The sequence below is a fragment of the Podarcis cretensis genome (genome assembly GCF_951804945.1).
Source record: "Podarcis cretensis genome assembly, chromosome: 9".
Classification (NCBI taxonomy): domain Eukaryota; kingdom Metazoa; phylum Chordata; class Lepidosauria; order Squamata; family Lacertidae; genus Podarcis; species Podarcis cretensis.
The window spans coordinates 30,189,392-30,202,698 of NC_137178.1; the positions used below are offsets into that span (position 1 = coordinate 30,189,392).

Here is a 13,307-nt window from a genome sequence, read left to right on the forward strand (position 1 = left end):
AGTTTGTATTTTAATAAAGTTGTGGCCAAAATCATGCCAAAAATCTTAAACAAAAATTACGTGTCCGTTGTGAGTTATTTTGGGGGGTGGATTGGGGACCTCAACACGCAAACCCCACAAAAACCTACAAAGTAACATTAACACCAAAGCCTGAATAGAAAAACCAATCTGCCCCATATGTATATACATTAGTGGCTTACAAAGTAGGCCTAGTATTAGGGGATGCAAATGATCCCATTCTAATGCTCACATTCTCCATCCTTGAACAAGCACAACAAGCTCTTGAATCTGTGCCTTGAATCTTGAATCTGTTAAAGACAGATCTATTTCTTTCTTCTGGAATGGATGGGAGATTCCATCACCAGCTTTACTTAGCCTTTAATCGACAGTGGAACTTCCCAAGGTTACCTGTGCCTTCAAATGATATGCACTGGAGGTGCGTGGGTGGGTGGGTGGATTTTACTTTTTCTAACCTATCTTGAAGACTTTCCCCAAAGAAATTTACATTACAGAATACAGTCGTACCTTGGTTTTTGAACTGCGTAGTTCTCGAACATTTTGGCTCCTGAACTCCACAAACTGGGACTGTTCTGGTTTGCGAACTATTTTTGGAAGTTGAACGTCCAATGGGGCTTCCGATTGGCTGCAAGAGCTTCCTGCAGCCAATCAGAAGCTGCACTTTGGTTTCTGAACATTTTGGAAGTTGAATAGACTTCTGGAATGGATTCCATTTGACTTCCAAGGTACGTCTGTATGTCATTTAAAGACTATGACATGCAGTTACGGTCTTAACTTGCTACTGTATGGGCTGGAATCATTTGCTCTGTTGGTACATAGTACAAGAACGGTATAAGAACAAACATAGGTAAATGCTGTTGTTTCTGAGTGCAAGTCAAAGCTGACACCTTAGTATTTAGGTGCTGCCACTGTTTGCTTGGGTCTATATCTCTCCCAGTCTTCGCCAGAAACTTTTGTTCTATTAATAATATGATCTATGATCAGTTACAGTCAGTAAACTACAACGTCACGCTTCGATTAACTTCATGCTTTATGAAGCTGGGATAGTAGAGCCAAGCCTTGAAAGAGTATATTATGGACTGTAATAGCTGCACGTTCAACTTCCAGGATTATAGTCTTCCTTCAAACAATATTTTTGTAACTTCAATAAGTCAATTTTATCTGGATACAGAAGATCTGGATTCAGAAAATAAAAAGTAAGGAAGAAACATATTTCTGCACTACACAACAATGCATCAAATGTATTATACACTGCACAACAAGGAATCATCTTAGAGTTTCAGTACAATGCATAAAATAAAGATTCACAGATCTACAATTTAATAAATTGCTGTGTTGCAGGATGCATTGGAACAAGATGAGGTGCTTTCCTTGGTATGAGGTTGTAATACAAAACTGTGTAAATGAACAGAATGTTGAAGTAATTACGTATTTAACTATTCAAATCCAAATCTAATGCCATGCTTACAAAATATGCAACTTGCAAAAAGGCTAAGTTAAATTTTTCACCGCACTTCCATCTACAATGGAAGGGCCACTGAAGGAGCTGAAATGTGCCGTAGCAGATATTAAGTTGTACATTATGTCTGGCACTGCAGTGTTAAATATCCACATAACCATATACCATCACCGCCAGCCCATGCTGCCCACCCACATTTAGCTCTTTAAAACTCTCTCTGCTTGGAACAGGCCTCACAGATTAATGTGTCTTTTGCCTCCTCACAATAATTTAGGGAAAAGTTAATTAGAGAAGCGGAATCCAACACTGACCCAGAAGGACCCCATTAAAATGTTTGCTGCAGCTGGATAAAATTGCCATTTGTAGAACCAATTTTGTTTACAATCTGCATCCACCATCCCAGTTTATTTTTTCAGAAAGACCTACTTCAGGATAGGGCTATCCTCTCTAACTTTATCAGGCATTTTAAGAACATGGGCATCATAAAGGGACAGAGCAGAGTAATGCTTATCAGAGTCCAATTAATGAAAAATCTGGAAAAAGAGAGACTAGTCGTCATGCTACGACTCCGTTATATGTATAGATGATCATCAGACAGAAAGGTGGGACATCTGGATAGATTTTAACAGCTGGCTCTTGGCACACTAATACATTTCTGGCAGATGAATGAGCGGTGTCCTTCTGAGAGGGAAATGACAAATGTGCGTAGCTTTTATAACTTGTAAACAACATTCTAGAGGTGTGAATAGAAGCAGGAATACTCATTTAGGACCTAGCAGTGCTTTTTCTTCTGGTAGCTCAGATGACATTATTTCAACCAAGTGCACTTTAATAAAAACAATTATGTTCTGTTACAGTGAACAAACCTGTTTTCATCTATTCCAAGGGGAGTATTGTGTTTTTTCTGATTACACCCGGTGCTTATAAAGTATTTTCATTTAAAGCAAAATGGTGTTTTCAAAAAACATCCAGACATCGCAGCAGCAATATTAACAGGAACAGATAAAGTGAGGGGGAAATAAATGTGAAGTGTTTTAATCCACCAAAGGCAATGCAGCCCGCAGAGAAGACACAGAAAAGAAGAAGAAGGCTTACCTTGAATTCTTTTTCAATATTAGCCAGTTTAGCAAGCTCATTACTGAGTTCTAGAGCAGTGAGAACCGGGTCTTCGCTAGACAGAGACAGGTAGGCAGGACTTGCCAAGCCCTTGTATGCATTTATCCTTGACCTGGAATGGCTGAAAGAATCATGCTTTTGTTTCTCAGTACAATCGTTGCACTTGCAGAAATAATCATGAGGTCTCTCTATCCTCGCCCCTTTCATTAACAGCATGTGCACCACCTCATACTTCTGACAGTGGGCTGCTAAAATGATGGGTGTGATGTCTGGGGAGAATCGGGTGCCGTCTTCATCGTAAGAATAAAAGTCATCATCCTGGAGCTCCTGCTCACAAGGGCTCAGAGTCAGCCGCTTGCTAGCTGCAAACCCGGGATGATTCAAGATTGCTTCCACAATCCGGACATACCCTTTGCTAATTGCAAGCAGCAGGGCATCTCCAATCCGTGCCAGGTTCTCCTTCTTCAACAGAAGTTCTGTCACTTCCAAATGTTCATTCCCCACAGCGAGCTGCAAGGCATTTTGGCCCATGTAGTCGACACAGTTGACATTCAAAGTTTTTGACTCTTCCAGCATTTTGCGTACCACAGGGATGTTCCCATACTCTGCCGCGTCCAGAAAACGCTCTTCCTCTGCTGTAAGACTTGTGCCCCTCTCGTTGAACATAAAAGCTGGACCTCTGATTGCTTGCCGCCTTCCCTTTTCCCTCATCACAGTCATGCGTCTCAAAGAAGGGCTTCCATCAATGGTCCTAATGAGCAGAAACAATGCATTTGGAATATTTTTACAGCTGTCATTGTCTTGCAAGAGCCTCTCTAGAAATCTACACTCTTGGGCTAGAGTGGCCCAAGTTAAATAGGTGAAGCATACAATAGGTGAAGACAGGTCAATCACAAAAAAGAATCCACACTGCACACCTGGATTAATTGATAATGACTGCTCCCCACTTCAAATGGTGGGCGCTTTTTGTGTGGCAGCGCACAGCCCCCTGATCCCACACAATTCCTGGCAATTTGGCCTGGCTTCACCTCCCCAAGCTGGAGGTTCCCGCCCAACCTCAGACAATAAACCAATCCCAGCTGGGGAGGTGTTGACCAGGTAGGCTTGGGACCGCCCTGCACACACAATAGAGCAGGCTTCCTCAACCTCGGCCCTCCAGATGTTTAGAGACTACAATTCCCATCATCCCTGACCACTGGTCCTGCTAGCTAGGGATCATGGGAGTTGTAGTCCAAAAAACATCTGGGGGGGCCAAGGTTGAGGAAGCCTGCAATAGAGGGTGGAACTTACCTGAGAGTTGGTCTCCCTACATCTGAAAGTTTAATAAAGTTGTGGCCAATTTTAATCCCATAACATGTTGTCATGAGTCATTATTCCGCCTGGCGGTCGCCTGGGGTCGGGAGAGTCTCTGCCTGGCCATGCAATAAGAATTTAACAACCACCTACAGAGCAACACCATTACAGCTCACTTAGAAGAGCAGGCAGTCATAGCAATATCCCTTGCAGTCTTGAAGAGGCATAGCTTCTTACAGACCACCTTCTGTGCTTTCCATTTTCACAGACCCAAGCCCAAGTCTCTGGACCACTGACCACTATCATCCCTGACTGGTAGTCACATTGGCTGAAGCCAATGGAGGTGGAGTCCAACTGCATCTCAAAGGCTACAACTCTCTCATACTTACAAGGCCATGCAGTAAACTTTGAAACCACAGGCTTTCATTTCCTTCTTCCCTTGCACCCTAGTACCCACCTCACTCGGGATGGAGAAGAATAATAAATTCAGCAAATGAAACTCAGTTTTTATAGGGTGAGAACATTCTTCTAAATGTACAGTGTTTTGTCAGCGGAGATAAATAGCCCAATAAATATACTGTGACAATGTCATATATTTGATGTGCCCGATATGTCTTCCCAAAATAAATTACTATTAGAAAGTAGCTTGTATTTCATTGACAAGACTCTTGCCTGGCATTTGAAAAAGCATTTTTCTTTTCTGTGGTCCTGCATATCCAGATAGCTAGCTAAAGGGAACATATATAATCAAATAAAATAAGGAACCAAGATGCACTGTAATTCCTGCACAATCAAATTGGCTATTGAAGTTTGAGAATTTAATGCTGATGTGTTTTTTTAATCTACTTACTGTGTAATGGCGGTTGCTTGTGATAAATTTTCTGGCAGGAGATTGCATGGGGGTGGAATTTATGATAAATGTTAGTTATTATTCAAGTATGCTTTAAATATATGGTTACTAGGAAAGTAGTCCTGAGACCTTCAGGAATAATGCAATGTTTAAATAAAATAGCAATTATAATAATAATCAATGTTAATGAAAATATTGTTGCTGTAACAGTTCAAGAATTAGACACCAAAACTCACTATGCCACAGTTAAGCACTTTTCAGTCCAATCAATTTCAAAGGGAGAACACTTAACAGTCCTCCTGAAATCAATGAAACAAAAAAGTGATTAATTGTAGCAGACAGTAGGTTAATTATTCTATCCTGTTTGTCCTTATCAACTGAGAGCATGGAAAACTAGCACCTAAGAGCATGTGCAACAAAAGCCATACTCAAACTGCCATACATTTGTTAACTCAAAACCAACAGGTAAGGTAGAAAGCAGAGGTGCAACCACAGCCAGCATAGCCAATGGTCAGGGATGATTGGAGTTGTAGTATAAAGTATCTGGAGGACACCAGGTTGAGGAGAATGGTAGCGTGCAAACACTGAATAGCAGACAAACTCAGTTATTTTCCTCTGAAAATGACAGCTAGCATGTTTTACGATAGTGGTATTTCAATCAATCTAAATTTTAAACATAGTGGAAATCACAAAAGATGCAAGTGTTTGTTTCACATGAATAAAAAAAATTATCCTAGCATTTTTTGAGTATCATAAGGTCTTCAACAGGGGAGAAAGAATCTAAAGTGCTCATTAACAGATCGTATTACAAAACGCTTTCTAAAAACACCTGCCATTAACAGACTGAGTAGCACACTCTCTGAGAATTTGTGAATGGGTGCAGTCCTCTTTTTCTACCCACCTCTAACCGGACCCAGTTCTAAATTAACTGCAGTAATTTTTTAAAAAAACAACAACAACCAAATTTCCTCCTAATGATTTCCTGTCAGATTTAATATCTATTATTAAAAACATTTCCTAGAAGGGCAATTATTAAAAAATAACTTGTAAAAATGGGGAATTTTCTGGAAGTCTTCTAGAGAAGTGGTTCATGGTAGCATGAAAGGATGGAGTCCTGGCATGTTAGTGTGAGACCATGATGGGAATTTTTTCATCACTGGGTAGGTTCATATTCTTTTTCAATACAGTGGTACCTCTGGTTACAAACTTAATTCGTTCCGGAGATCCGTTCGTAACCTGAAACTGTTCTTAACCTGAAGCACCACTTTAGCTAATGGGGTCTCCTGCTGCCACCGTGCCACCAGCGCACGATTTCTGTTCTCAACCCAAGGTAAAGTTCTTAACCCGAGGTACTATTTCCAGTTTAGCGGAGTCTGTAACCCGAAGTGTTTGTAACCCGAAGTGTTTGTAACCCGAGGTACCACGGTATTCCCATTCATGTATTTCACAAAGAGACACACAAACAATTTATACAGTGGAACCTTGGGTTGCGGACGTAATCCGTGACGGAGGCACATTCGCAACCTGCAGCGTTCACATCCTGAAGCGCCGCGTCTGCGCAGATGCCAGTGCGATTTGGCGCTTCTGTGCGTGCAGCGAAACTCAGAAGTAACCCGTTCAGGTACTTCCGGGTTTCCCGCGGTCCACAACCCAAAAACACGTAACCTGAAGCAGCCGTAACATGAGGTATGACTGTACTTCCCATTTATCTCATCCCAGTCTTTCTTCCCCTCCCCACCCCCAACAAATACTGAACTGCTGGAAAAGTTGGAGGGAAAATTTTTAATCTTAGAATATGTTTATAATTTGAAACATTTTGTAAAGAACATCCACTGTGATGCATTGCAGCAAAATGAGACAGTATACAATACTAGCAGCGCCAGCCCTGCCATTAGACATGGGGCAAATGCCACCTAAGGCAGCAGATGCTGGGAAGTGGGAAGTAGCAGCAAATTGTTGGGATGAGAGAGCAGTGTAGGCCAAGAAGCCTGTCCTGAACTCTCTAAAACAGCCTTAATGGGATGCTGTTCCATCATCAGTGCTGAAACAAGGTTTGAATGGCCTGCCTTGCAAACTTCTGCAGATGGGACTGGGGAAATGTGGCGCCATCTTATCCTTCACTCAAGGCAACAACATGACTCATGTTGGCCCTGAAGACTTGTATGAATAAGCAGCAATACTGCCTGAATTAAAAAATGGATACCATTAGCAGCCTTTTTTCTTTTACCTAAATATTCGGTTTTAAACTTAAAGGCTATAGGGTACTGCTTAAAAACAACCCTCTCTCTCTGTCTCTCTCAAACTTTAATTAATGGAATTTGAAAGCATTTGCTACTTACAAAGCTAAACCCAGCAAAACATTACCAGAATATATAGCTAAAAATGGCAGCTGTAGTTCTTGAATGTGCAAACTGAAAGGCTCTTAAGCTCTCTTCTACCACCATCCAAATTCAGAATTGTGTCTTGAATTAATAACCTTTGGCAAATGCACACAACAGATGCTGAATTTGTTTGATAGTCCAAAGAGGGACCTAGCAAATCAGGAGTTAATTATTCACCTTTTATTTGCAGCTAGTGCGACAATAGCAAAGCTCTGGAATGGTTTTAAGTGCACTGATGTAGAGGATTGGTATTGTTAAGATTTGGCATATAGCCCTGTTAGAAAAGCTTTTGCATAAATGGCAAGTTATTAGGGGGCAAATAGAGAGAGATCAATTTGCAACCATATGGTTCCTTTTTACTGAATACACTTACATACAGGAGCACAGCAGAGCTGTTCCAGCACTGCATAAGTCAGTAGGGCTATTATGGGGAGCGCTAGGTAATGGAAACAGACTTTGTCTTGGGTCCACTGGGGTTTCCAATTTCTGTTCAATGAAACAAAAGGAATGTACTTTCTTTCTCTTTGGTTACCTGTGCACATTGTTAAGATCTTGATAATACTATATCCACCTAAATTGAGGGTGATTTTTGGTGTTTTCCTCCCGACGTGGTCTTCCTTTTTCTCTGTGAGGTGGGTGAATAGTGTTGCTTGTTTGGGGTTGTACTGAGGGGGACAGGAGTCCCTTCCTCTGTCTATTCACATTTCAGAAGAAGAAAAAACTTTCAATAAAGAACTATATTATTAAAAAGTTGATGCATACAACTGAGGTGGAAACCGAAGCGTAGAACCATTTGCCACACTTGCTGGCACCTGGCCCTTTAATTAGGCCCAGATACAAGCAAGAAGGCACTAACCAGGCAATGAGGAGACCACATCTGGACATTGCCTGGAGACTCCACCTGTGGGAGAAAGATGGGGTGCTCTCCATCAGCAGGTTGGTGGCAGTGAAGGAGCTCATCTTCTGTGCCTTAGGCAGAAAGGAGGGGAGGCAGGAATGATATAAAAAGACAGAGAGAAGAAGGTGGAAAAGCCCAATGGAGACATAAGGAGCAGGTTGGTCAAGCTGGAGGCTTAAATAAGGTGCCTCCACAGAGACTGGGGTGGGTGGGTGGGAGTTCTTGCTTCCCTGTTGGAAGGTCTTCTTCAGACTATTCCACTAAGCTCTATTGGGCATGACCTAAGAACAGAGTACACTTTCTCTTGAAAGACCTACACTTACTCCCAGTACGTTTCCGAGCACAATTCAAAGTCTTGGTGCTGACCTTTAAAGCCCTAAACAACCTGGGTCCAGTATACCTGAAGGAGCGTCTCCACCCCCATCTTTCTGCCCGGACACTGAGGTCCAGCTCCAAGGGCCTTCTGGCAGTTCCCTCGCTGTGAGAAGCCAAGTTACAGGGAACCAGGCAGAGGGCCTTCTTGGTAGTGGGACCCGCCCTGTGGAACGCCCTCCCACCAGATGTCAAAGAGAAAAACAACTACCAGACTTTTAGAAGACATCTGAAGGCAGCCCTGTTTAGGGAAGCTTTTAATGTTTAATAGATTATTATATTTTAGTGTTCTGTTGGAAGCTGCCCCGAGTGGCTGGGGAAGCCCAGCCAGATGGGCGGGGTATAAATAATAAATTATTATTACTATTACTATTACTATTACTATTACTATTACTATTACTATTACTATTACTATTATTACAGCCTGGATTTAACCCTGCTAAGGGTTCCTGGAACTCAGAAGCATCTCTGGAAGGAACTGGCTGTCCCTATTGTTTGGGACAAATCATAACCTGAATGAAGTCTGATATAGAGCTGACCTGATGAGACTTGGTGCCGTTCTTTTGACATTTTTGGAACATGCCCCCTTGCTTTTGACTGCTCCTTCCTCAGGGGTAGGGAACCCAAGTGAATACAGGAAAGAGCCCCTGTTCCTTTAAGGGCATTTACTGTTCTCTAAACTTGCTCTGGTGTCATATTCACGCCCTAGTGATATAAACAAATGTACAGTGAAATCCTGTACATATCTGTTCAGATGTAAGTGTGGCGGAATTTAATTGGGTTTACTCTCAGGTAAGTGGGCAGTGTGTGGAAGCTGTAATTCTGGAAATGAGTTGATGCAACTGTCATAATAAATCCACTTACGTGAAAACTATGTTCCTAGTGCAGGTGAAAGTGGCAGGGAAACCTTTTAAATAAATTAATAATATCTACATAATCTTGGCAATGGGAGCCTTACTGGGATTTGTGCCAGCTGAAAGCCTTCCTGCACTGAGAGATGTTTTCAGGAAACTTTCTGCAGCAATACTAGGGAAATACTCCCAGAATAGCAACGCTCACTTACAGCCTCATAATTTTTTTTCTTTTAGGTATTTGCATGGATCAGAACACATCAGTACACATCAAAATCAGGAGGGCTTTTATTGCAAGTTAATTAGTACTGGATTTCGTATTACCTTTAGCCACACTTGCTTCATTAGCACATGCTTCACACTGCGGAGCATATGAGCTTCAAATTAAAATGCAGTTCAAGAGGAAAGTACCTACTTTCTAACAAAAACGGGGCTGCTGGCTTCTGTATACCCCAGTGCACAGTGGCTGTGAAATACCATATGATGAAGTCTGCTTGTACAGTGGTACCTCGGGTTACATACACTTCAGGTTACATACGCTTCAGGTTACATATGCTTCAGGTTACAGACTTCGCTAACCCAGAAATAGTACCTCGGGTTAAGAACTTTGCTTCAGGATGAGAACAGAAATCGTGCTCTGGCGGCGCGGCGGCAGCAGGAGGCCCCATTAGCTAAGGTGGTGCTTCAGGTTAAGTACAGTTTCAGGTTAAGAACGGACCTCCAGAATGAATTAAGTACTTAACCCGAGGTACCACTGTATATAGCTACACTTGGGAAGAGTCAAGCAAGTTTCTTCTACAATAATTTATAGAGGAGCAAAATAAGAGCAAGGAACACTCTAAACCAGGAATGTGCACACGCCCACAAGTCCCTTGGTCTCTGGTGTCCTGTTGCTTAAGCACGTCCTGTTAGGTTGATTAATTGAGCTCTAGGAACAGCATAGAGCAGAGTTACATCTGCTGCTATGGCAGCTGGGTGGGACAGACTGCAGAAAATGCATTCCAGTCAGCAGCCTCCAACATGCAGAGGCCAAGGGTGGAATGAAAATGATGCTAGTGTTATTCATTCCATAGGGCCCTTAATGGCAGTCCTCCTCTACTCAAACCATCTTCGAGAGTCGCATTATTGTCCATCTAGATAATTACAATTACTATTGCATCATCTAGACAGCATCTTTAAAAGCAGAGACATCACCTTGCCAACAAAGATCCGTATAGTTAAAGCTATGGTTTTCCCAGTAGTGATGTATGGAAGTGAGAGCTGGACCATAAAGAAGGCTGATCGCCGAAGAATTGATGGTTTTGAATTATGGTGCTGGGGGAGACTCTTGAGAGTCCCATGGACTGCAAGAAGATCAAACCTATCCATTCTGAAGGAAATCAGCCCTGAGTGCTCACTGGAAGAAGCAGATCGTGAAGCTGAGGCTCCAACACTTTGGCCACCTCATGAGAAGAGAAGACTCCCTGGAAAAGACCCTGATGCTGGGAAAGATGGAGGGCACAAGGAGAAGGGGACAACAGAGGACGAAAGCTACCAGCATGAGTTTGACCAAACTGCAGGAGGCAGTGGAAGACAAGAGTGCCTGGCGTACTCTGGTCCATGGGGTCACGAAGAGTTGGACATGACTAAATGACTAAACAACAACAATTATATCATCAGTCCACAGCCTCAGTAAAAAAAAATACCCTCAGGATGACATTGTAACATGTTCTGTGAACCACCCTGATTCCGGGTATAGGGCAGTATATAAATTTAATAACATAATAAAATAAAACATAACATAAAACATAACATAATCAGGGGTGGGAAACCTTTGGTTCCTATGCATGCTGTTGGACTCCAACTCCCATCAACACAGCAAATAATGAAGGATGATGGGAAATAATGAAGGATGATGGGAGCTGGAATCCAGCATCACTTGGAGGGCCACAGGTTCTTCATATCAGACATGTATCATGATCTTGGATGTTCAAAGCACTACACACATACACACATTATCTCAGTAAGCTTTGCAGCAACTTTTCTAAAACTTGCCAGAATTGCCACCCTCAGTGTTATCATCATAACATTACAGATGGAGGACTAAAGTTGAGACAAGAGTGGCTTGGTGTGGTTTTAGACTAGTCTCACAGCCGAGTGATAATGTAATCTGGACCATCCAAGTGACAGCCATCATTTTGGCCACTATGCTGCCCCAGATTGCCAAAGGCAACTCTTAAACTGGGTTTTGCATGTTCCCTTCCTACTGCTTTAGGACAGAAGAAATAGGTTGCAACTTGCAAATCTTAGTATCTCTAAGAGAGGAAGCAATGTACAGCACAATGACCTAGCACCAACATCACCCTGCAGGCACACAGATCCCAGGAGAGAGCAACTGAACTAGTTGGCCTGATTCTATTTGGATCTGGTGGCTGGGAGCCTGAGCGCAGTGCAGATCCCACAGGGCTGTATAGGCATGAAGCCAGTGCATGGCGAGGAGATACACAACTGCACTGAACAATTGCAGTGTGCCAAAGGGTCTCTTCTGCCAAGCATTGTCACAGTTGCTGTTCCCAGAGACAGAGGGACTATGTTAGAAGATGCCTGACCCACCTACTGCGTAAGAGTATTTAACTGGGAATTGCAAAAATTAAACAGGCAGTCTCTTACACATTAAACTACATGTCCTACCACAGAGCGCTGGGCCTTCCTCTTCACTATCTTCCTACTTATTTCTAGCTCAGTTTCTTTCCTCCCCGCCCCCCATATGTAATATGGAAGCCACTCTCATTCATTCATACAAACATACACACCGATACACATTCAGAAGGAAGGGCGGGATACAAATTCAATGAATAAAAATAATTCCTATGCACACACTTTCCTGCTAACTCCACAGAACTTGTAGCATCCCATGATGCTCATGCTGAGCCGGTCGGAACTCTAGGTCCGTAGCGGTGCCACTGTCCAAGGTATTTGTGGCTTCAGTTGTTGTTGTTACAGAGAACCAGCCAGAACCATATGGAGAGGATATGCAGGGCCCAGGGTTATAAATCAGCCTAATCAAATACAGAGAAGATGGACCACAGGTCTGTTGTATAGCACATGTACTGCACACAGAAGGTCCCAGGCTCAACCCTTCCCATTCCCAGCTAACATGATCAGGTGTTTGTGACCCAAAGAGCCACTGCCAGAGTGGACAACACTGGGCTGGATGGACAAATGATACTAATTGGTATAAGGCACCTTCTTATGCTGTACCAATGTGGTACAAAGACCAATGTGAAGAGCTGCCATACCAGGTTTCAGAGACCAATGTAAAGATCTGTGCATGTGTGAATGAGGCTAGGGTTTTATTTAAATAGTAATTTTAATTTTCTATTACCTAAACTGACTGGGAGCTGCATGAACTACATACAGGAGATTTACTTCCCTGTATGTAGGGAAGAGGAGAGCGCAAAATATGAATCTCAACATTAAAAAAACTAAGATTATGGCCACTGGTCCCATCACCTCCTGGCAAATAGAAGGGGAAGAAATGGAGGCAGTGAGAGATTTTACTTTCTTGGGTTCCATGATCACTGCAGATGGTGACAGCAGTTATGAAATTAAAAGATGCCTGCTTCTTGGGAGAAAAGCAATGACAAACCTAGACAGCATTTTAAAAAGCAGAGACATCACCTTGCCGACAAAGGTCCGTATAGTAAAAGCTATGGTGTTCCCAGTAGTGATATATGGAAGTGAGAGATGGACCATAAAGAAGGCTGATCGCCGAAGAATTGATGCTTTTGAATTATGGTGCTGGAGGAGACTCTTGAGAGTCCCATGGACTGCAAGAAGATCAAACCTATCCATTCTGAAGGAAATCAACCCTGAATGCTCACTGGAAGGACAGATCCTGAAGATGAGGCTCCAATACTTTGGCCACCTCATGAGAAGAAAAGACTCCCTGGAAAAGACCCTGGTGTTGAAAAAAATTGAGGGCACAAGGAGAAGGGACGACAGAGGACAAGATGGTTGGACAGTGTTCTTGAAGCTACCAACATGAGTTTGACCAAGCTGCAGGAGGCAGTGGAAGACAGAAGTGCCT

At 42.6% G+C, this 13,307-nt stretch overlaps 1 protein-coding gene across 1 annotated transcript in view; it reads right to left on the bottom strand.

Annotated features, from left to right (window-relative positions):
* The window catches only part of TRPC3 (transient receptor potential cation channel subfamily C member 3), a 66,795-nt gene that overhangs the window by 45,272 nt on the left and 8,216 nt on the right, over nucleotides 1-13,307 (bottom strand). Inside the window, exon 2 of the mRNA XM_079990513.1 lies at nucleotides 2,573-3,344. Coding sequence (XP_079846639.1) covers nucleotides 2,573-3,344 — 772 coding nt within the window. The remainder of the gene's footprint in view (nucleotides 1-2,572; nucleotides 3,345-13,307) is intronic.